This window comes from Neoarius graeffei, chromosome 22 (genome assembly GCF_027579695.1).
Source record: "Neoarius graeffei isolate fNeoGra1 chromosome 22, fNeoGra1.pri, whole genome shotgun sequence".
NCBI classification, from domain to species: Eukaryota; Metazoa; Chordata; class Actinopteri; order Siluriformes; family Ariidae; genus Neoarius; species Neoarius graeffei.
The window spans coordinates 10,799,285-10,822,454 of record NC_083590.1 but is presented as its reverse complement, the minus strand read 5'-3'; the positions used below and the strand labels follow the sequence as shown (position 1 = coordinate 10,822,454).

Sequence of the window (23,170 nt, the reverse complement as noted above, 5' to 3'; positions counted from 1 at the left end):
TTGATTCACTCTGACACTCCTTCTTGCTCTCCACCTCCACACCGTGTCTTCTGTCGTTCCTGTAAAATTCGCCTCGGCTTCTTCTTAAAGTCTGCACTTAAATCTACATGTAGAACAAGAGATCAAACCCACCGCAGTGTTAGTTACTGTTTAAAAAGCTCCAAAGCCTGTGATTGGATAAGAGCAGTGATGTGATGGGAAACGTCTGCTCACTTTCCTGTTAGATCTTGTGGAAGTTCTCGTTTGTTGGAGCTCAATGTTAGAACACATATTATATAAAACTGAATAAATGTTGAATTAAATTATAAACAGGAGATAATGTTTCTCTTGGTGCAGAGATGATTCCATGCTGTTGGTCATGAAGTACCACAGTCCAGTGTGGGGATTAATCCAGATGTTTATTTTATTTTCAGGTTTTGATGAACATCTGTGTGTGTGATGAAGACTCTGGTGACTACTGCAAAAAGAAAATGTTTCTCATGAAGCAGAGATGCTTTGGTGGGCTTTACTTCACTTGCAGAAACACATCATGCGTTGTGCTTTAGGGATCATATAACTCTTTAGTGAGGAAATGTAAGAAAAAAAAAAGGCACTGGTGTTGGGGTAAAATAATCTTCAACAGGGTGGTGTGAAGCAGAGAGTTACTGCTATACCCTGATTGCTGAGTATTTTCTTACAACAGCACATCCCAAAGTGTTTAAAAAAAAAAATCCTTATCACAATTTATTTACAATTGTGTTACAGAATGACAATTTAACCACTTACATTTACTACTTTTGAAATGTGAAGTTATGTGATGTAATTGAGAGTTACTGTATTGTTTGCTGTATTTCTGTAATATAAATATACTTCTCTTAATCATCCTGCAGATCTTTAATAAAACTTCACTGCTTGCTGTGAAACTGGTCGATTTTATTGCCTCATCATGTCATCACACAGCAGTCACACTTTCTGTCGACAAGAAGATTTAATGTTAAACATCCGAGTTTTCAGCTCCTTTATAAAAAACACTAAGCTGTTTAACTGGAGATAAATAAAATTTCCCCACTGAAGGATGAATAAAGCTGAACCTTTCTTAGATGTCCAGTAGATGGGGTCATTGCACCATTGTGTCCAGAGAAGGCGCAGAGTTTCAGGTTTATAACTCCATGTACGTATGCTGGAGAAATCATATCACCTAAATATGATCATATCAGCTATAAACTTACAAAAAAAAAAGTCTGTAAAAATATTGATCAGGACAAATTTAAATAAAATACTAAGATTTTTTATATTTAACCTCCTAAGACCCAAGCTGTTTTTTTTACATGCATTTTTTTTATTTCTTTTTGCCATTTGGGCTTATTAGAACCTGATTAGAATAAAAACTAAGCATCATCTTTGATAAGATGTACTTTTTGAGAAAAAGTATGTCCACATATGTGGATTCTTGTTCTGAATTTCTAAAAAGTGCTGTCCATGTATGTGACCGCTAGGCCCTAGGAGGTTAAAAGACATTTCGAGATTGCGCTTTTGTGCTCCATACATGATTAACATTACATATTGTAGTACAATTTTTAAAAACCAAATGCATTAAAATTAACATAATTCAAAAAAAATTATGAAATTTTAGAATTGTTTTAAATTCTTTTAAATCTTCACTTTACAATAGCTTACATATGTTTGTCTATATGTTTGTGTATACAACTTTTTCCTTTCTAATTTAAACTATTTATATTTTCAATTCATATTTTTAGAGGTTTATGCACGGGACTGCGCAGAGCTGTTTTGCCACACAACATTTTACTGCCATTGTCTTGAATGACTGTGCATGTGACAAATAAAGTAATCTAATCTAAGTGTGTATACAGAAGAAATTATCCACATTTCACTGGATTTTTAGAAACAGCATTTTTATTTGTTGCAAACTCAATAAATAAAAACTTTATACAAAACGTCTGACATCATTTCCACTTAGAATGTAAGCAAACCAGCAAAATTACAGTACACAGCAAATTCCTCAGTGTTGAATTAACACCCAGAGTGTTTATATAGGTCCAATTGGACCTACGTACATAAACACTCTGGGTGTTAATTCAACACTGAGAAATTTGCTGTGTATAAATTTGTGGAAAATGTGATAATTCTTAAAAAATAAAGATGCGTTCTTATCAGATACTTTTATTCCATATTTTGTTGCTTTTTGGGGGGGTTTTGTTTTCGAGTGGAGTTTTTATTTCGTCCTCGGTTAGTTCAGCAACACACTCCACCATTTTGTTTTTCTCTACTCACGGTATACGAGCTGATAGCCTAGTAGTAGAGTAGCCAATCAGAGCACGTGAATGCGGATAGAATAAATATCTACAACGCCACACCTGAGATGAACCCGTGCAGCCCACTGATCTCTACGTAAAATATCTGGAGAGCTCGTTGTTCAATCCACGCTGTACAGATGAGTGAAGTCATCTGGCTGCCATATTACCATCGCGTGTACTTTGTTTATGTAATAAACCGTCATATCTGATCAAATATACGATAGAAATATCTCTTTTGTATATTTCTTCTCCCTTTCTATTTAGGACAGTTGTTGAAACAGGATTATTTTCTCATGTTCTTTGCCATTTTCTCATGTTCTCTGCCATTTTCATTTCGTTCTTGCAGTCATGTCTTAACAGTATTTATTACTTACTTATCCTCTTCTTCCCTGGGGGGAAATAAGGCCCCGACCCGGCGACGCCATTATGCCGATCCTTTGCTACTTTTTGGGCTTCCCCCCATGTAAGGCCCATCTCTTCAAGCTCGGTCTAGACTGTTCTTCGACAGGTTGTTTTGGGTCATCCAGGCCTACGCCTCCCAGCAGGGGTCGACTGTAACGATGTCTTTGGTGTGCGCCCCTGCTCCATTCTTACTCATTTCTCTCAAAACCTGGGTTGACTTTGATGTTTCATACATGGTGCAGACGTTCCATGCTCCTGTTCTAATCCTTGCCTGAGTCTACTCGGACCAATCTCTTGCAGCTCTAACTTCGCCATGGAGGCTTTCATTAGAGTTGTTCATGCTGCCACTGATTGTCCAGCTCAAGTTTACCCTCAGACCGGATGTTTCACTTGTCATTTCCGTAACTTTGTTTCTTTTTTACAGGGTGGAGTAGTTGGCCCCATGCCCAACCCCCAACCTGGAGGACCAGGGGATCACTCCGGCCGACATAGCTCTAGAGGTCACTGGGACACGCACACCGCCCCACCACTAGTAAGGTGGTGATCCTGAGCAGAGCAGAACAGTATTTATTGGTCACATAATTCACATCACACATGTATGGATCTGGATAGAGTTTAATAACTTATAGATTACTCCTCAGTGCTCACACTAATATCTCACACCTCATTTATTTTAACACACATTGGCTTTTTTATACAATTGAATTGTTATATTGATCTTTTTGTTTGATTTAGTTATAAATAGATATTGCCTGATGTTATTTCGGTTCACTCTGACTGGCCAATGAGCTCTCCGGATATTTTATGTAGGGATCAGTGCCCATACTCCTCAAACAGCAATGCTGCTCCAGCGGAAAGGCTGCGGTGAGACTATTGGCTACACTGGTGATGGACACAGAGCTAATAGATAGTTTTCACATGACGTCCCAGAGTCGGGGATTCCCTGGTGGCGGCCATCTTGGAGGGCTAGCTTATCGTACGGGTCACTGAGCACACATTGTAGCGCGCGAGTTACATTCATTTATATATTATTTACATTTATAGTTACATTACTATTTAAAGCTAGCAATGGTGCACACCTGTTGTATTCACGGCTGTCGTAATAGGTCAGGTGATGTCAAGCGGGGCTTTTATGGAATTCCCACTGTACGGGAGTACGAGGGCAAGCAAACAAACTCAGCATACAAAGGAGAAATCTATGGCTTGCGAGAATCAACCGCAAGGATTATCAGCCTTTCAAACACAGCAAAGTCTGCGCCGATCATTTTATAAGTGGTAAGTTGTTTAAATAAACAATTAATTGTGTTCAAGTTTGTTTTTGGAAACCAAAACATCATGTGAACAATCTCTGGAGAATGCCTAACTGGAACCGCTGAGTGTACATTTACATTGTAATGTACACTTAATATCGCTGGTTTGTCACGTTTCTATTTGAAACGTGTCACTTCACTCACGCAAGGGTCATTTTTGAAAAACATTTTAGGTCTATTCTGTATGATTTAATTTGTGTTTGGGATGCAAACAGCGCGCCTTTTGGCGGATGCCGCCTGAATCGCGCAGATCCGGGTTTTTTTTAGGGGGGGCGTTGGAGTGTCTGATTATAATTTCAAAGTAAATTCTGTATTAAAATTACTAAATAAGCAAATCAATTACAGTCCATGAAACAGGAAGTATAAGGATGAGAAAAAAAACAGTTTAAATCGGGAAGCTGCGCACATTTGCGCAGCCCGAGCGGTGTGCAGGACTGCGCAAATGTGCGCAGCTTCCCGATTTAAACTGTTTTTTTCTCATCCTTATACTTCCTGTTTCATGGACTGTAATTGATTTGCTTATTTAGTAATTTTAATACAGAATTTACTTTGAAATTATAATCAGACACTCCAACGCCCCCCCTAAAAAAAACCCGGATCTGCGCGATTCAGGCGGCATCCGCCAAAAGGCGCGCTGTTTGCATCCCAAACACAAATTAAATCATACAGAATAGACCTAAAATGTTTTTCAAAAATGACCCTTGCGTGAGTGAAGTGACACGTTTCAAATAGAAACGTGACAAACCAGCGATATTAAGTGTACATTACAATGTAAATGTACACTCAGCGGTTCCAGTTAGGCATTCTCCAGAGATTGTTCACATGATGTTTTGGTTTCCAAAAACAAACTTGAACACAATTAATTGTTTATTTAAACAACTTACCACTTATAAAATGATCGGCGCAGACTTTGCTGTGTTTGAAAGGCTGATAATCCTTGCGGTTGATTCTCGCAAGCCATAGATTTCTCCTTTGTATGCTGAGTTTGTTTGCTTGCCCTCGTACTCCCGTACAGTGGGAATTCCATAAAAGCCCCGCTTGACATCACCTGACCTATTACGACAGCCGTGAATACAACAGGTGTGCACCATTGCTAGCTTTAAATAGTAATGTAACTATAAATGTAAATAATATATAAATGAATGTAACTCGCGCGCTACAATGTGTGCTCAGTGACCCGTACGATAAGCTAGCCCTCCAAGATGGCCGCCACCAGGGAATCCCCGACTCTGGGACGTCATGTGAAAACTATCTATTAGCTCTGTGTCCATCACCAGTGTAGCCAATAGTCTCACCGCAGCCTTTCCGCTGGAGCAGCATTGCTGTTTGAGGAGTATGGGCACTGATCCCTACATAAAATATCCGGAGAGCTCATTGGCCAGTCAGAGTGAACCGAAATAACATCAGGCAATATCTATTTATAACTAAATCAAACAAAAAGATCAATATAACAATTCAATTGTATAAAAAAGCCAATGTGTGTTAAAATAAATGAGGTGTGAGATATTAGTGTGAGCACTGAGGAGTAATCTATAAGTTATTAAACTCTATCCAGATCCATACATGTGTGATGTGAATTATGTGACCAATAAATACTGTTCTGCTCTGCTCAGGATCACCACCTTACTAGTGGTGGGGCGGTGTGCGTGTCCCAGTGACCTCTAGAGCTATGTCGGCCGGAGTGATCCCCTGGTCCTCCAGGTTGGGGGTTGGGCATGGGGCCAACTACTCCACCCTGTAAAAAAGAAACAAAGTTACGGAAATGACAAGTGAAACATCCGGTCTGAGGGTAAACTTGAGCTGGACAATCAGTGGCAGCATGAACAACTCTAATGAAAGCCTCCATGGCGAAGTTAGAGCTGCAAGAGATTGGTCCGAGTAGACTCAGGCAAGGATTAGAACAGGAGCATGGAACGTCTGCACCATGTATGAAACATCAAAGTCAACCCAGGTTTTGAGAGAAATGAGTAAGAATGGAGCAGGGGCGCACACCAAAGACATCGTTACAGTCGACCCCTGCTGGGAGGCGTAGGCCTGGATGACCCAAAACAACCTGTCGAAGAACAGTCTAGACCGAGCTTGAAGAGATGGGCCTTACATGGGGGGAAGCCCAAAAAGTAGCAAAGGATCGGCATAATGGCGTCGCCGGGTCGGGGCCTTATTTCCCCCCAGGGAAGAAGAGGATAAGTAAGTAATAAATACTGTTAAGACATGACTGCAAGAACGAAATGAAAATGGCAGAGAACATGAGAAAATGGCAAAGAACATGAGAAAATAATCCTGTTTCAACAACTGTCCTAAATAGAAAGGGAGAAGAAATATACAAAAGAGATATTTCTATCGTATATTTGATCAGATATGACGGTTTATTACATAAACAAAGTACACGCGATGGTAATATGGCAGCCAGATGACTTCACTCATCTGTACAGCGTGGATTGAACAACGAGCTCTCCAGATATTTTACGTAGAGATCAGTGGGCTGCACGGGTTCATCTCAGGTGTGGCGTTGTAGATATTTATTCTATCCGCATTCACGTGCTCTGATTGGCTACTCTACTACTAGGCTATCAGCTCGTATACCGTGAGTAGAGAAAAACAAAATGGTGGAGTGTGTTGCTGAACTAACCGAGGACGAAATAAAAACTCCACTCGAAAACAAAACCCCCCCAAAAAGCAACAAAATATGGAATAAAAGTATCTGATAAGAACGCATCTTTATTTTTTAAGAATTATCACATTTTCCACAAATTTATACACAGCAAATTTCTCAGTGTTGAATTAACACCCAGAGTGTTTATGTACGTAGGTCCAATTGGACCTATATAAACACTCTGGGTGTTAATTCAACACTGAGGAATTTGCTGTGTACTGTAATTTTGCTGGTTTGCTTACATTCTAAGTGGAAATGATGTCAGACGTTTTGTATAAAGTTTTTATTTATTGAGTTTGCAACAAATAAAAATGCTGTTTCTAAAAATCCAGTGAAATGTGGATAATTTCTTCTGTATACACACTTAGATTAGATTACTTTATTTGTCACATGCACAGTCATTCAAGACAATGGCAGTAAAATGTTGTGTGGCAAAACAGCTCTGCGCAGTCCCGTGCATAAACCTCTAAAAATATGAATTGAAAATATAAATAGTTTAAATTAGAAAGGAAAAAGTTGTATACACAAACATATAGACAAACATATGTAAGCTATTGTAAAGTGAAGATTTAAAAGAATTTAAAACAATTCTAAAATTTCATAATTTTTTTTGAATTATGTTAATTTTAATGCATTTGGTTTTTAAAAATTGTACTACAATATGTAATGTTAATCATGTATGGAGCACAAAAGCGCAATCTCGAAATGTCTTTTAACCTCCTAGGGCCTAGCGGTCACATACATGGACAGCACTTTTTAGAAATTCAGAACAAGAATCCACATATGTGGACATACTTTTTCTCAAAAAGTACATCTTATCAAAGATGATGCTTAGTTTTTATTCTAATCAGGTTCTAATAAGCCCAAATGGCAAAAAGAAATAAAAAAAATGCATGTAAAAAAAACAGCTTGGGTCTTAGGAGGTTAAATATAAAAAATCTTAGTATTTTATTTAAATTTGTCCTGATCAATATTTTTACAGACTTTTTTTTTTGTAAGTTTATAGCTGATATGATCATATTTAGGTGATATGATTTCTCCAGCATACGTACATGGAGTTATAAACCTGAAACTCTGCGCCTTCTCTGGACACAATGGTGCAATGACCCCATCTACTGGACATCTAAGAAAGGTTCAGCTTTATTCATCCTTCAGTGGGGAAATTTTATTTATCTCCAGTTAAACAGCTTAGTGTTTTTTATAAAGGAGCTGAAAACTCGGATGTTTAACATTAAATCTTCTTGTCGACAGAAAGTGTGACTGCTGTGTGATGACATGATGAGGCAATAAAATCGACCAGTTTCACAGCAAGCAGTGAAGTTTTATTAAAGATCTGCAGGATGATTAAGAGAAGTATATTTATATTACAGAAATACAGCAAACAATACAGTAACTCTCAATTACATCACATAACTTCACATTTCAAAAGTAGTAAATGTAAGTGGTTAAATTGTCATTCTGTAACACAATTGTAAATAAATTGTGATAAGGATTTTTTTTTTTAAACACTTTGGGATGTGCTGTTGTAAGAAAATACTCAGCAATCAGGGTATAGCAGTAACTCTCTGCTTCACACCACCCTGTTGAAGATTATTTTACCCCAACACCAGTGCCTTTTTTTTTTCTTACATTTCCTCACTAAAGAGTTATATGATCCCTAAAGCACAACGCATGATGTGTTTCTGCAAGTGAAGTAAAGCCCACCAAAGCATCTCTGCTTCATGAGAAACATTTTCTTTTTGCAGTAGTCACCAGAGTCTTCATCACACACACAGATGTTCATCAAAACCTGAAAATAAAATAAACATCTGGATTAATCCCCACACTGGACTGTGGTACTTCATGACCAACAGCATGGAATCATCTCTGCACCAAGAGAAACATTATCTCCTGTTTATAATTTAATTCAACATTTATTCAGTTTTATATAATATGTGTTCTAACATTGAGCTCCAACAAACGAGAACTTCCACAAGATCTAACAGGAAAGTGAGCAGACGTTTCCCATCACATCACTGCTCTTATCCAATCACAGGCTTTGGAGCTTTTTAAACAGTAACTAACACTGCGGTGGGTTTGATCTCTTGTTCTACATGTAGATTTAAGTGCAGACTTTAAGAAGAAGCCGAGGCGAATTTTACAGGAACGACAGAAGACACGGTGTGGAGGTGGAGAGCAAGAAGGAGTGTCAGAGTGAATCAAGTGGCTCCTTAAATCACATTAGTGGCTGTGTGGCATTAAAGATGATCATTTTACTGAGTTTTGAGGAGAGTTGAGAGGAAAGTGTGCTGCTGATCAGGAACAGGGAAAAGCTGAGATCATCTTATTCAGACAAAAGCAGCAGGATGAAGTCAGAGACAGCAGGGTGTCACAAGGAGACGAGGTGTTCATTTACAATCACTCTCATGCACTCAGATGGGACATTTTGGAGACTGACTCCATCTTCTGCTTTCAGATGAATTTTAAATCAATTTTACTGAACAACAAACAGTATTAAAGACAACTGTGAGGAAAAAAGTCGGATTAAATAGAACACAGTGAATTTTCTAAAACTGGTTTCATTTCATGGCCTGGTCATGTGACATTTACTGAAATCAAAGAAAAACGATAATGAGGTAATTTTTTTTTTCAAGATTTACCTTAAAAGGTTATCACTTACAGGAGTGTCTGTAGTTTGTAATGTTTATCATTGTTAAGAGCAGAGAGCAGCTTCTTTCCTGAGTCTCCTATTTTATTCCCATAGAGATTCAGTTCTCTCAGGTGTGAGGGGTTTGATCTCAGAGCTGAACTCAGAGCAGCACAGCCTTCATCTGAGACACCACACTGCCACAACCTGCAGAGACACAATGACATGCTTCACTGCCTCAGTTTATGGACATTAAGATTTGATTTCTGTGTCTTTTTAAATTAGAGAGAGGTGTGTGTCCGTCCCATGGATGTGGCATTTCTTTCACCATTCCATATCAAGGAAGTAGCTAAGCTGTGAGCAGAAGAAGGAAGTTACAGCTCACGAGTTACAATCAGAAACAAATTTCAGAAATTAATGCAATGAATCAAACAGAACTTTAGATTTACAATTTCTGAAATATTGCCAAATTATTCCACCACTGCAGGCTCCAAGATATCAATCATGTTCTTTTATGATTTATTGATTGGCAGTTGGTTATAAGGCTCCGCCCCTTTGATAGAGTGACCAGTCATAATAAGGAGAAGCCGTGCACCCAGAAAAACGCATGAAAACACACTCGCCCACACTTCATTCCCTCCCAGTGAAGCGGTGCGTCTGGGCGGGGCTCAAAATGACAAGATTGACACTTTGGTGAAATAAACAGTGTGAGTTTAATGAACAAACAGTGCGATATTGCAGTGAGATACTGATTCACTAAAATATTGAAGGGCACCAAGACTGATGAATAAAATAGACACTTTGGGAAACGTTTCATTGCTGCATTTTAATGAAATGTGAGGGGAAGCCGGGCTTCCAGTGTTGTCTTAAAGCAATCACCACTGACAGAGATGGACTGGAACAATATTTACTTTAACATTTATAATGAAAATTCAAAATCAACAAAAGGATTGTTGCCGTGGGTTTCAGTTTATTGGAAGTTATTTTCTCCTTTTTAATTTTTATTTAAAAGTCATTTTTTATCTATTTAATTTTTCACTGCATCAGTTCTGTGGCATGAAACGTCTCATTTTAGTTTTTAAACTCTATATTCCTGAGATCATTTCCACCATGTCACTGCTGCTTTAAACCCAGCAGCTCACACACAGGGCAGTTAGTTTGTGTCTCAGGTGCAGTTTGTGGGACTAGTTAGTGCTGTAGTAAATTTCACAGTGAATTCAGACACACTGCAGTCGGATCAAGTCCCGTTTTGTGCTGCAGCTTCTCACATACGTCCATCTGACCCAAAGACCCTGTGACAAATCATCAGTGTGCAGTGAACAGAAACAATCTTCCTCTTCAGGACACTGATGATGAACCTAAAACCTCTGCTTCAGTCTCACTATTAGAGAATGTGTCTTACTGAGGAGCAGGTCATGTGACTCTCAGAGAGATGATCTTACCCCAGTATCTCCAGTTTACAGTGAGGATTCTCCAGTACAGCACAGAGACGCTTCACTCCTGAGTCTTCCAGATTATTCTGAGACAGAGTCAGTTCTCTCAGGTGTGAGGGGTTTGATCTCAGAGCTGAACTCAGAGCAGCACAGCCTTCATCTGAGACACCACAATCATACAACCTGCAGAGACACAATGACACACACTTCATCAACAGATTTTCATCTTGGTTTAATTCTTACTTTAAAGATGAGTGTAAAATTAATTTTATTATTCAGAATGTCATAAGGATTTAATATTGCCTGTTTATTCTCATTAACAGTGTAATTAATAATGATAATACTGAGTGTTATATTGAGTTTCTCTCCTCTGTTGTGTGTGATATTAAACCATCAGCAGCTGAAGCTGAACAGAGAACAGCAGAGAGACCATGAACTTTAATCAGAGAGAGAGAGAGACTGAATCTCAGATGGTTCTCTACTAGACTTATAGTGCACTACACAGGGGCAATAAACTTGTTTCTCCAGAGTCTACAGAGTGCATTTATAGAACACTATAGATTTATATTACTGTAGAATCAGAGAAGTAAACAATGATTATTCCATATAAATCCTACAAACATTCAGCCACTCGTTCTCGAGACAGCGTGCAAACAAGAATTTCAGAAAAAATGGACAGTAAACCTGAAAACATACCAGTTTCACCTCTCAGTGTCGGAGGCATAAAAATGTCAGTGTAATTCATGATGATGTTTATTTGTCTAATTACTTTTACATCCCTCAGAAAGGCGGGAGCACATATAAACAGTGCTGTAATTTCAACACCAGTCACTTGTCAGCAGAGGTGGACAAAATACCCAACTGCATTACTGAAGTCAAAGTACAGATCCCACTGGTCAAATGTTACTCCGATACAGGTGAAAGTTCTCATCTCATTATCTCTAGCCACTTTATCCTGTTCTACAGGGTCGCAGGCAAGCTGGAGCCTATCCCAGCTGACTACGGGCGAAAGGTGGGGTACACCCTGGACAAGTCACCAGGTCATCACAGGGCTGACACAAACACAGACAACCACTCACATTCACACCTACGGTCAATTTAGAGTCACCAGTTAACCTAACCTGCATGTCTTTGGACTGTGGGGGGAAACCGGAGCACCCGGAGGAAACCCACGCGGACACGGGGAGAACATGCAAACTCCACACAGAAAGGCCCTCGCCGGCCACGGGGCTCGAACCTGGACCTTCTTGCTGTGAGGCGACAGCGCTAACCACTACACCACCGTGCAGGTGAAAGTTGTCCAGTCAAATTTTTACTTAAAGTACTTGCTTTTAAAAATACTGAAGTATTAAAAGTATATTTTCTGTCAACGCATTGTTGTATTAGTGTCACAACGCTTACAAAACCTAATGCCTCTGAAGCAACCGACTGGATTTACTGACTAACTTGTAGAACCTGGAGAATAAACGCCTGGTAGAATGTTACAAAATGAAACAACTCACAACCAAGCAGAATCATCAATAAGATGCTTGCTAGTTTCTCTCTTTGGCTACTGGTAAAAAACACGTAGTAGCTATAGTAATTATGCAAGGTCACAAAAGCTACAACATTAACGTTATCAAAGACAGAAATATGAATTCACAAAATGAACGCATGCTGTGTCATCATGGTGGTTTAACGTTTAGCTAGCTAGTCAGTGAAGTTCCGCCTGATGCTAGTAAACTCTTTTCAAACTCGAAATCATATTGGGTAGCCAACGTTACTAGAAAAGATTTCTACATTCTATTTTTTTGGCAAGATGTTGCTAAAACATATTTCTGAAAGGACTTCAGATAACTTAATGTTAGTAATGTTAGTGTAATTGCGTTTTTACATGCTAACTAACAGTGTGCTAGTTAACGAGCTACATGTTAACATTAGCCGTGGACAAGGCTATGGCAACTTGGCGGCAAATCCATAGAAAGTCATCTGACTAACCAGACTGCATAGCTATTGCAACGTTATCACGAGCTCTAAAAGCACAGACAACTTCATTACAAGCTTTCTCTTGGAATAAAATGTTTACATACATTTACATATGCTTCTGCAGGTTGGACGGGGAGTTTTTGGAGGCCATAATGTGGTTTGTTTTAGGCAAACAAAGCAAACATTTAAAATGAAACAAATCTTTATTCTTTTCCCCAGAAGAACCGCCTCCTTCCATTCTGCCATCACCTCATCGTGTTCAAATAACGCTGTGGAGAAATCACTGAACTTGATTTTTTTTTTTTTACCTAAAAAAAAGATCTTTAGAACGATATCTAAAAATGAGGTTATCTTGAACTTCACTAGTTAGGGAAATATGTCCAATACTATTAGCTTGCTAGCTGTTGACATATTCTATTCTAGCTAGCTATCATTAACTAGAAACAGGACAGGTCTTGTCATTCCAGATTTACAGCTAAAATGGTTTGCAGACATGCTGCTTGAAAAAGATGAGGAGGAAATTCTTGGTCCCGATTCTGAGTCTGAAATCTCTGATGCTGGTGATCTAGTCTATGTGCCACAGGACCAGGATGGAGTAGAGGGTGTGTCTGTGAATCCGTCTCACCTACGGTAGATGAAGAAGACTCCTTCGATGACACAGAAGACTCATCTGATAAATCCTCTGAAGAGGAAACTCCGACCCAGTCTAATAGATTGAGTAAAAATGGGTCTTACTGGAGCGAGCATCCCCCCACTCAGGACAGAACAAGAAGCGACAACATCCTGAGGAGCTGCCCAGGACCTGCACTTGGTTCAACAGCTGTTTCACCAAAAGAAGCCTGGGATATGTTCATCAGTAACAACGTCATTGAGGAAGTTCTGAAATGCACCAACTTAGAGGGACAAAGAGCAGCAGCAGGAAAAGGAAAAGAGTGGAGAAGAATTGCTGAAGAGGAATTTTTGCCCTTTATTGGTTTGACCCTGCTTGTGGGGGTGGACAAGAGCTGGGATGTGACCTTACTTTACTTGACTTTACAGAACTGTTTCTGGATCCACTGCAAAATCCAATGTACAAGGCCACCATGGGGCTCAAGAGATATAAGGATATCCGCAGTTTAATTCGGTTTGATGACAAGAGGACCAGGGCTTTGAGACTGGAAACAGACCACATGGCCGCATTCAGGTATGTGTGGGAATGTTTCCTAGACAATTGCAGAAGACGGTTCATCCCCAGTGACTGTGTGACCACAGATGAGCAGCTAGTGCCATTCCGAGGCAGATGCAAGTTCTTGCAATACATGCCAATCAAGCCTGCAAAATATGGAATAAAATTTTTCTGGATGTGTGATGCGAGGGTACCTTATGTGATAAATGGAATGGTCTACACAGAGAGACAGCCAGGAGAGGAGATTCAGAGGAACCTGGGAGAGAATGAGATGGTTCACACCTACTTTTGTAAGCCGAGAACACGGAGGTGGCCCATGGTGCTCTGGTACAATATGTTGGATGTTGCCACCCTCAAGGCCTACACCATCTTCACTGCACAACACCCCGATTACATGAGTGGTGTAACCAGTGCACGACAGCTATTCATCAAGGATCTAGTCAAAGAGCTTGTTATGCCACATATGAAGAGGCGCATGGAGAGCACTCGGTGCCAACAAAAACATACTACTGATGCAATGGAAAGATGTGGGATAAAAAGACCAAACATAGCCACCACCCTGCCGGATTGTTTTCACCACTGGATTTTTTTTAGAGTGCTGCTGAAGTATGCTGTATCTAGAAGCTTTCCTGAAAGATGAGGGCAGATCTTAAACCTCATTTTATTTATCTGCTCACCTGTGCAACATTATTGGTAATTCCCTCCTGTCTCACTGAGGTTGATTCCTGCTGTAACTGTCCATCCTAAACAAGCAGAACATAGCAGTCATAAGGAATGAGTTACTGAACTTAAAAATGACCAAACAAGGAGCCTTCCATTATCTCAACGTTCACTGACATAAGACACGTGAAGGAATGCAAAAACACCAACAAGAACTGAATCATCTCATCAAGTTCTAAAAGGAGTCAATACTCCCCTTTCATTTCCTTTTCTGCATCATAATTACAGGCATATGGCATGAAAAAGAACAACTGTAGCTGATGGGACAATTCTCATCTCATCTCATTATCTCTAGCCGCTTTATCCTGTTCTACAGGGTCGCAGGCAAGCTGGAGCCTATCCCAGCTGACTATGGGCGAAAGGCGGGGTACACCCTGGACAAGTCGCCAGGTCATCACAGGGCTGACACATAGACACAGACAACCATTCACACTCACATTCACACCTACGGTCAATTTAGAGTCACCAGTTAACCTAACCTGCATGTCTTTGGACTGTGGGGGAAACCGGAGCACCCGGAGGAAACCCACGCGGACACGGGGAGAACATGCAAACTCCACACAGAAAGGCCCTCGCCGGCCCCGGGGCTCGAACCCAGGACCTTCTTGCTGTGAGGCGACAGCGCTAACCACTACACCACCGTGCCGCCGGGACAATTCTATGATAGTAAAATGCAATGGGACAAGAGATGGCCCAAAAACACATGACTAACAGTTGAACTTGCTCTCTTGTTGTGGCAGTGCTCTCTCACTCCACAAACCCAAACACCATTGGTCAGCATGAACATATGGCGAGCTAGCCATCTCCTCCAGGATATTTATATTCTTCCGTGGACAATGAGAGCTGGAATCACTCAGTAAAACACCACTGCAAAGGAAAGTCTACATTACTGACTGCAGTATCGACACAGCCTGATACAATATCATTCCAGAGCTTAAATTTGTTCACAGTTTCAAGTTTTTTTTCTCGTATGTAAGGGTAGATACATGCAGGGGCGGTTCTAGCCATTTTGGGGCCCTAGGCGAAATACAGACATGAGGCCCTCAAAAGTCAGTCTTGAAACACACATACAGAATAATGGTCATCCCTACTTGGCACATGCCATATCTCCTTGCTGTAAATTCAGAAAAAAAAGATAGCAAACTGCCACTAACAATGTGCCCCAAATAAGCTCCACAGTGATACAGGTCTGAGATTACTCCAGCATTTGCCAAAATTCTGACAGTGTTTATTGCTCAGATCAAACCAGAAAGAGAGAGAGCGACAAGGCAAACAACAGAAGAGACAGTAGAGAGAGAGAGCCAATTTTAAGAGTCAATCTCCATATTTTAATAAAACAAGGATATCTGAAATCCAATTATTTTTACTCCACAGATACACATTACCAGATATAAAATGATCTTATTCTTATCAGAAGTAGTTCTAACACAAGTGGAGGACCAGCCAGGTGCTCTGTATTTTTTCTCCATTCTTCATGTTTATGTAGTAGTTCGTGACTGTAAATCGTCTCCCATCTTTGTTTTTGGAAAATCTACTCCTCGTATTTGTACTGGATCTTTTTGGACAATTGAACACCTCTCTGAGTCTGACAACACTGCTGGACACAGTGCCGGATCATCGTTTAATATGACATTGCCTCCACTTTGATTGCTGCTGGTAAATGACTGTTGTGGCCTACTCACCACCAAATCGTCGTCATCTTCTTCATCAATGTCATCAGTATCCACCACAGTCTCCTCTGTCCCAGCTTCCACCTCTTCTACCTCCTCCACACGAACACATTCCTCAACAGAGTCAACAGCGGAGGTTGAGGCTGTAGCAGACTCAGGTGATTTGAAAAATGTAGTTAGTTTCAGAAGTGCAGCTGCATTCTTTTTGCTTTGTGCCCTTTTTTTTCGTTTAGCGCAACCACTCTCATAACTGCGCTTCATCTTGTTTATGGTTCCCTCTGCTTTGGTTTGAATTTCCGTCGCGCACCTGTCTACATCGTCAGATCATGGACTAGTCCAATGTAAAACAACCAGGGTGTGTGTGTGTGTGTGCTGGGACAAATACTATATACACATGAATTCGATATTCTGATGCCATTTTGGTGTGTTTTTCCATTTATATCATTGACTACTTAATATCAGAGACAAATTAAGATTACATATATATACACATATATATATATATATATTGTTTGGTGTTTACCGTGATGGGGCTGACTGTTAGGGGCCCCCAAGTTTTGGGGGCCCTAGGCAACCGCCTTGGTTTGCCTAATGGTAAGTACGCCCCTGGATACATGGCCTATACAGCAGTGGAATTTGAATTTGTTCTTTCTTCTCTGCCTCTGATGAATTGGCTGTGATTGGCTGGATGGCCATTCTGTCAGTCTAACTACCATACCTGTCAACTTTGAGGTTTGAAAAAAAGAGATATTTCCCAGATTTTTAACTCAAAATAAGGGAAAATTTCGGAAAGTCATACCCTTCACCAAAAGTGGGTGTGTAGTTGAATTGGGGGGGGGGGGGGGGCAATTTTCTATCTAGTATTTGTGATTTCCTGTACTCTGGTGCATGTTGGTGATAGCCAAGACCCAAACTCAATATGCTTATGGTTTATAGAGTGCATTTGTGAATAAACTATACATTTATTTTTATTTGCTTTCAGTGGTACCAGTTATTTCCCAAATTAAGGGCTAAAATACGTATCTTATGTTAAAATAAGAAAGGTCATTATATAACCAGTCAATAAATTCAATTCCATTGCAATTTATTATGGTTTTACCATAGTCATGGCATCGGAACACTAGATAGATAGATAGATAGATAGATAGATAGATAGATAGATAGATAGATAAAGAGTAATATAAGATATTAAACCAAGAGTAACTTAAAATGGGTAAGTTTCAGATAGAAAATAAAATAGACAATGAGTGGATAAAACAGTTAATACACCAATTAGTTTACACTAGGCTATTTATGAGGTCTTAGCCAGGACATACTTAATGTAAACATGTGTAGCTTACCTTTGATTATTTGGGAGGCTTTCGTTTTCCCCATGGAAAATTTCTTTGCGATGGAAGAGTCTGGGAACATTCCAGCCACGCACTTGTTGAAATCATCAAAGAAAGAGAGGCTAATGTTTTTCTTAGCTATTAGCATCGCCATCTTCACCTCAGACCTAATCAGTGTTGCCAGATGCTGCTGATGTTTTCCATTCCAAAATATGTTCAAAACCCGCCAAATGCACTTGAAACCGCCCAATCTGGCAACACTGGACCTAATCACTTGTTCAGCCTCCGCTCCGGACGGAGTTCTGTAATTACTGATGCCTGAGAGGGCGGGGACGTGAATTCATGGCCCGACTTCCTGCTGTAAACTCCTGTCAGAGGCGCGTCATGAATTCTGGACCTACCGACTTTTATATAATGTGAAAATAGGATATTTTCGGGAAAATTAAAAAAAAACGGGAAGACAGCGGGAAATAAGTCAAAATAAGGGATTTCCCGGGAAAAACGGGAGGGTTGACAGGTATGCTAACTACACCTGTGTCTCAGTTCCAACACCCCCATCCCCCGGGTGTGACACCTGTTCCCATGGTTACACTTTCACTCTCAGGAATGTTGCAGAACTCGAGTTTCATGGTTTTTTTCCGGCAAAGATTCTGGAGCACTGAGTGCAGGTACAGAGCAGGGTGTGGCATATTTCTCCCTCAGCAGGCAGACAGAAATCTGTGTGTTTTAGACAGGAGTATCAATAACAATCTTTGAGCCTCAACGCCATGTTGTTGCTGTTTTTGGAAAAATAAAGAAAAACTCCAACCCCCGGCAGAAGCGGTGAGATGAATGAAGCCCAGCATGGAGTGCTGAGTAAAAGTAAGTGCTGTGTTGGAGAGAAATGTGGTTGTATTTGACTGAGCTCGTGTAAAAACAGCAGTAAAACTGCGGAACTGAAATCATCTTCCCTGTAAAGCTGCTGTTTATCGGCTGTGTGTTCTATATTCGAGTTTCTCTCTTCAGTTTCTCATCTATTAAACACTCAGAGAGTTTGGGGGAGTGTAACTATAAAACATTTTATTTCCAGCTCGTCATTTCCTGTTTATTAGTTTCTCCCAGCAGAAATATGAGGAATATCAAACCTGTGTTTCCCTTCATCACATAATGTGGTGATTTAAAGTTTACTGGGACTTTAATGGAGTGTGTGTGAAAAGCTCATGAAGTGGAGGAGTTTCAGTCGGTGAGGGAATCTAATAAGAGGAGGACATCTTACAGCACTTTTAATGAACTGCACACATTTAAACTCAACAAAAACCCATTTAATGCTGGTAAAGAAAACAGTATTAGACTTAAAGTAGCTTTTCTATTAACTACAAATGATTTGAGTCTCCTTCAGATGTGAAGGATTTTTTTTTTCAGTTTTAACTACGTTTATTTTGTCTTTTCTAGGAGTGAAATTAATTCCAGCAGAAGAGATCAGTGTCTTCAGGAATCAGCAGTGAGTCCATGAGCTGTGTGTCCATACACTAATATTCAAAAATGGAGAGCTGTGATCTGGAAAAGATAATGTGACCCCACCCTCAGAAAAGCGGTAAGCTGTCATGTTCTAATATTTTAGTCATTAACTGTTCATATCTGAAATATGGAGTGAGTAGATATGACAAGAATAACTGAACAAAAATTAATCCTCAGAATGAAAAGTTATCAGTCCCCACTTTAAACATTCAGATTCTGTTCACTGTCAGTAAAATGAATGAATGAACCCTTTATTGTTGCTTAGTCACAAGTACCAGCGAAATTAGCCATCAGCCCGTCCGTACATACAACCCCGATTCCAAAAAAGTTGGGACAAACGGAATGCAATAATTTACATTACATTTACATTAAAATGTAAATAAAAACGGAATGCAATAATTTACAAATCTCAAAAACTGATATTGTATTCACAATAGAACATAGACAACATATCAAATGTCAAAAGTGAGACATTTTGAAATTTCATACCAAATATTGGCTCATTTGAAATTTCATGCCAGCAACACATCTCAAAGTTGGGACAGGGGCAATAAGAGGCTGGAAAAGTTAAAGGTACAAAAAAGGAACAGCTGGAGGACCAAATTGCAACTCATTAGGTCAATTGGCAATAGGTCATTAACATAACTGGGTATAAAAAGAGCATCTTGGAGTGGCAGCAGCTTTCAGAAGTAAAGATGGGAAAAGGATCACCAATCCCCCTAATTCTGCGCCGACAAATAGTGGAGCAATATCAGAAAGGAGTTCAACAGTGTAAAATTGCAAAGAGTTTGAACATATCATCATCTACAGTACATAATATCAAAAGATTCAGAGAATCTGGAAGAATCTCTGTTTGTAAGGGTCAAGGCCGGAAAACCATACTGGGCGCCCGTGATCTTCGGGCCCTTAGACGGCACTGCATCACATACAGGCATGCTTCTGTATTGGAAATCACAAAATGGGCTCAGGAATATTTCCAGAGAACATTATCTGTGAACACAATTCACCGTGCCATCCGCCGTTGCCAGCTAAAACTCTATAGTTCAAAGAAGAAGCCGTATCTAAACGTGATCCAGAAGCGCAGACGTCTTCTCTGGGCCAAGGCTCATTTAAAATGGACTGTGGCAAAGTGGAAAACCGTTCTGTGGTCAGACAAATCAAAATTTGAAGTTCTTTATGGAAATCAGGGACGCCGTGTCATTCAGACTAAAGAGGAGAAGGACGACCCAAGTTGTTATCAGTGCTCAGTTCAGAAGCCTGCATCTCTGATGGTATGGGGTTGCATTAGTGCGTGTGGCATGGGCAGCTTACACATCTGGAAAGACACCATCAATGCTGAAAGGTATATCCAGGTTCTAGAGCAACATATGCTCCCATCCAGACGACGTCTCTTTCAGGGAAGACCTTGCATTTTCCAACATGACAATGCCAAACCACATACTGCATCAATTACAGCATCATGGCTGTGTAGAAGAAGGGTCCGGGTACTGAACTGGCCAGCCTGCAGTCCAGATCAAATACTATATACACATCAATTCGATATTCTGATGCTATTTTGGTGTGTTTTTCCATTTATATCATTGACTACTTAATATCTAATCCTAATCAGTGTTGCCTGATGCTGCTGACGTTTTCCATTCCAAAATATGTTCAAAACCCGCCAAAATGCACTTGAAACCGCCCAACTTGGGTGGGAAACCGCCCAATCTGGCAACACTGGACCTAATCACTTGCTCAGCCTCCGCTCCGGACGGAGTTCTGTAATTACTGATGCCTGAGAGGGCGGGGACGTGAATTCATGGCCCGACTTCCTGCTGTAAACTCCTGTCAGAGGCGCGTCATGAATTCTGGACCTACCGACTTTTTTATAATGTGAAAATACGGGACTTTTATATAATGTGAAAATAGGATATTTTCGGGAAAATAAAAAAAAAAAACGGGAAGACGGCGGGAAATAAGTCAAAATAAGGGATTTCCCGGGAAAAACGGGAGGGTTGACAGGTATGCTAACTACACCTGTGTCTCAGTTCCAACACCCCCATCCCCCGGGTGTGACACCTGTTCCCATGGTTACACTTTCACTCTCAGGAATGTTGCAGAACTCGAGTTTCATGGTTTTTTTCCGGCAAAGATTCCGGAGCACTGAGTGCAGGTACAGAGCAGGGTGTGGCATATTTCTCCCTCAGCAGGCAGACAGAAATCTGTGTGTTTTAGACAGGAGTATCAATAACAATCTTTGAGCCTCAACGCCATGTTGTTGCTGTTTTTGGAAAAATAAAGAAAAACTGCAACCCCAGGCAGAAGCGGTGAGATGAATGAAGCCCAGCATGGAGTGCTGAGTAAAAGTAAGTGCTGTGTTGGAGAGAAATGTGGTTGTATTTGACTGAGCTCGTGTAAAAACAGCAGTAAAACTGCGCAACTGAAATCATCTTCCCTGTAAAGCTGCTGTTTATCGGCTGTGTGTTCTATATTCGAGTTTATCTCTTCAGTTTCTCATCTATTAAACACTCAGAGAGTTTGGGGGAGTTTAATTATAAAACATTTTATTTCCAGCTCGTCATTTCCTGTTTTATTAGTTTCTCCCAGCAGAAATATGAGGAATATCAAACCTGTGTTTCCCTTCATCACATAATGTGGTGATTTAAAGTTTACTGGGACTTTAATGGAGTGTGTGTGAAAAGCTCATGAAGTGGAGGAGTTTCAGTCGGTGAGGGAATCTAATAGGAGGACATCTTACAGCACTTTTAATGAACTGCACACATTTAAACTCAACAAAAACCCATTTAATGCTGGTAAAGAAAACAGTATTAGACTTAAAGTAGCTTTTCTATTAACTACAAATGATTTTATTCACGGGCGGCACGGTGGTGTAGTGGTTAGCGCTGTCGCCTCACAGCAAGAAGGTCCTGGGTTCGAGCCTCAGGGCCGGCGAGGGCCTTTCTGTGTGGAGTTTGCATGTTCTCCCCGTGTCCGCGTGGGTTTCCTCCGGGTGCTCTGGTTTCCCCCACAGTCCAAAGAGATGCAGGTTAGGTTAACTGGTGACTCTAAATTGACCGTAGGTGTGAATGTGAGTGTGAATGGTTGTCTGTGTCTATGTGTCAGCCCTGTGATGACCTGGCGACTTGTCCAGGGTGAACCCCGCCTTTCGCCTGTAGTCAGCTGGGATAGGCTCCAGCTTGCCTGCGACCCTGTAGAAGGATAAAGCGGCTAGAGATAATGAGATGAGATTTTAGTCACCTTCAGATGTGAAGGATTTTTTTTCAGTTTTAACTACGTTTATTTTGTCTTTTCTAGGAGTGAAATTAATTCTAGCAGAAGAGATCAGTGTCTTCAGGAATCAGCAGTGAGTCCATGAGCTGTGTGTCCATACACTAATATTCAAAAATGGAGAGCTGTGATCTGGAAAAGATAATGTGACCCCACCCTCAGAAAAGCGGTAAGCTGCCATGTTCTAATATTTTAGTCATTAACTGTTCATATCTGAAATATGGAGTGAGTAGATATGAAAAGAATAACTGAACAAAAATTCATCCTCAGAATGAAAAGTTATCAGTCCCCACTTTAAACATTCAGATTCTGTTCACTGTCAGTAAAATGAATGAATGAACCCTTTATTGTCGCTTAGTCACAAGTACCAGCGAAATTAGCCATCAGCCCGTCCGTACATACAACCCCGATTCCAAAAAAGTTGGGACAAACGGAATGCAATAATTTACATTACATTTACATTAAAATGTAAATAAAAACGGAATGCAATAATTTACAAATCTCAAAAACTGATATTGTATTCACAATAGAACATAGACAACATATCAAATGTCAAAAGTGAGACATTTTGAAATTTCATGCCAAATATTGGCTCATTTGAAATTTCATGCCAGCAACACATCTCAAAGTTGGGACAGGGGCAATAAGAGGCTGGAAAAGTTAAAGGTACAAAAAAGAAACAGCTGGAGGACCAAATTGCAACTCATTAGGTCAATTGGCAATAGGTCATTAACATGACTGGGTATAAAAAGAGCATCTTGGAATGGCAGCAGCTCTCAGAAGTAAAGATGGGAAAAGGATCACCAATCCCCCTAATTCTGTGCCGACAAATAGTGGAGC

General features: G+C 40.2%; 3 protein-coding genes across 16 annotated transcripts in view; 2 read left to right on the top strand and 1 right to left on the bottom strand.

Moving 5' to 3' along the window:
- The window catches only part of LOC132870625 (NACHT, LRR and PYD domains-containing protein 12-like), a 47,188-nt gene extending 46,286 nt beyond the window's left edge, over nt 1-902 (top strand). For both annotated transcript variants that reach the window (XM_060904363.1, XM_060904362.1), the window contains exon 12: nt 414-902. Coding sequence is in view for 1 of the 2 variants with exons in the window: in XM_060904362.1 (XP_060760345.1) it covers nt 414-420 (7 nt within the window). In the remaining variant the exon portion in view is untranslated. The remainder of the gene's footprint in view (nt 1-413) is intronic.
- Nucleotides 1-23,170, top strand: part of LOC132870621 (NACHT, LRR and PYD domains-containing protein 3-like) — a 627,732-nt gene that overhangs the window by 164,612 nt on the left and 439,950 nt on the right. For 8 of the 9 annotated variants that reach the window (XR_009651149.1, XR_009651150.1, XR_009651152.1 and 5 more), the window contains exons 1-3: nt 18,257-18,427; nt 18,998-19,139; nt 22,358-22,499. The exons of the other annotated variant lie outside the window; for it this stretch is intronic. The gene's annotated coding sequence lies outside the window, so the exon portion shown is untranslated. Of the gene's footprint in view, nt 1-18,256; nt 18,428-18,997; nt 19,140-22,357; nt 22,500-23,170 lie in introns of those variants that run through there. 9 annotated transcript variants of the gene reach the window in all.
- Nucleotides 7,960-18,345, bottom strand: LOC132870629 (ribonuclease inhibitor-like). 5 transcript variants are annotated; one of them, XM_060904368.1, is made up of 5 exons: nt 17,579-18,345; nt 16,251-16,391; nt 10,728-10,901; nt 9,319-9,492; nt 7,960-8,448 (listed from the first exon to the last, which is right to left on the bottom strand). In XM_060904368.1, the coding sequence occupies exons 2-5, from the start codon at nt 16,283-16,285 to the stop codon at nt 8,442-8,444; spliced, it is 390 nt and encodes a 129-aa protein (XP_060760351.1). In that variant the 5' UTR covers nt 16,286-16,391; nt 17,579-18,345; the 3' UTR covers nt 7,960-8,441. The 5 variants fall into 5 exon arrangements, with proteins under 5 accessions (XP_060760351.1, XP_060760352.1, XP_060760354.1 ...); XM_060904369.1 differs by having other exon boundaries at nt 16,251-16,381; XM_060904371.1 differs by lacking the exon at nt 17,579-18,345 and adding an exon at nt 14,526-14,591 and having other exon boundaries at nt 16,251-17,313.

What these genes read in the sequence shown, in the direction of transcription:
- LOC132870629 (XM_060904368.1), bottom strand. Translation starts at nt 16,285, where the DNA reads ATGACATTGATGAAGAAGATGACGACGATTTGGTG. An exon ending in AAGATGACGACGATTTGGTG is followed by an intron (nt 10,902 to 16,250) that starts GTGAGTAGGCCA and finishes GTGTCTCTGCAG; the next exon opens with GTTGTATGATTGTGGTGTCT. An exon ending in TGTAAACTGGAGATACTGGG is followed by an intron (nt 9,493 to 10,727) that starts GTAAGATCATCT and finishes GTGTCTCTGCAG; the next exon opens with GTTGTGGCAGTGTGGTGTCT.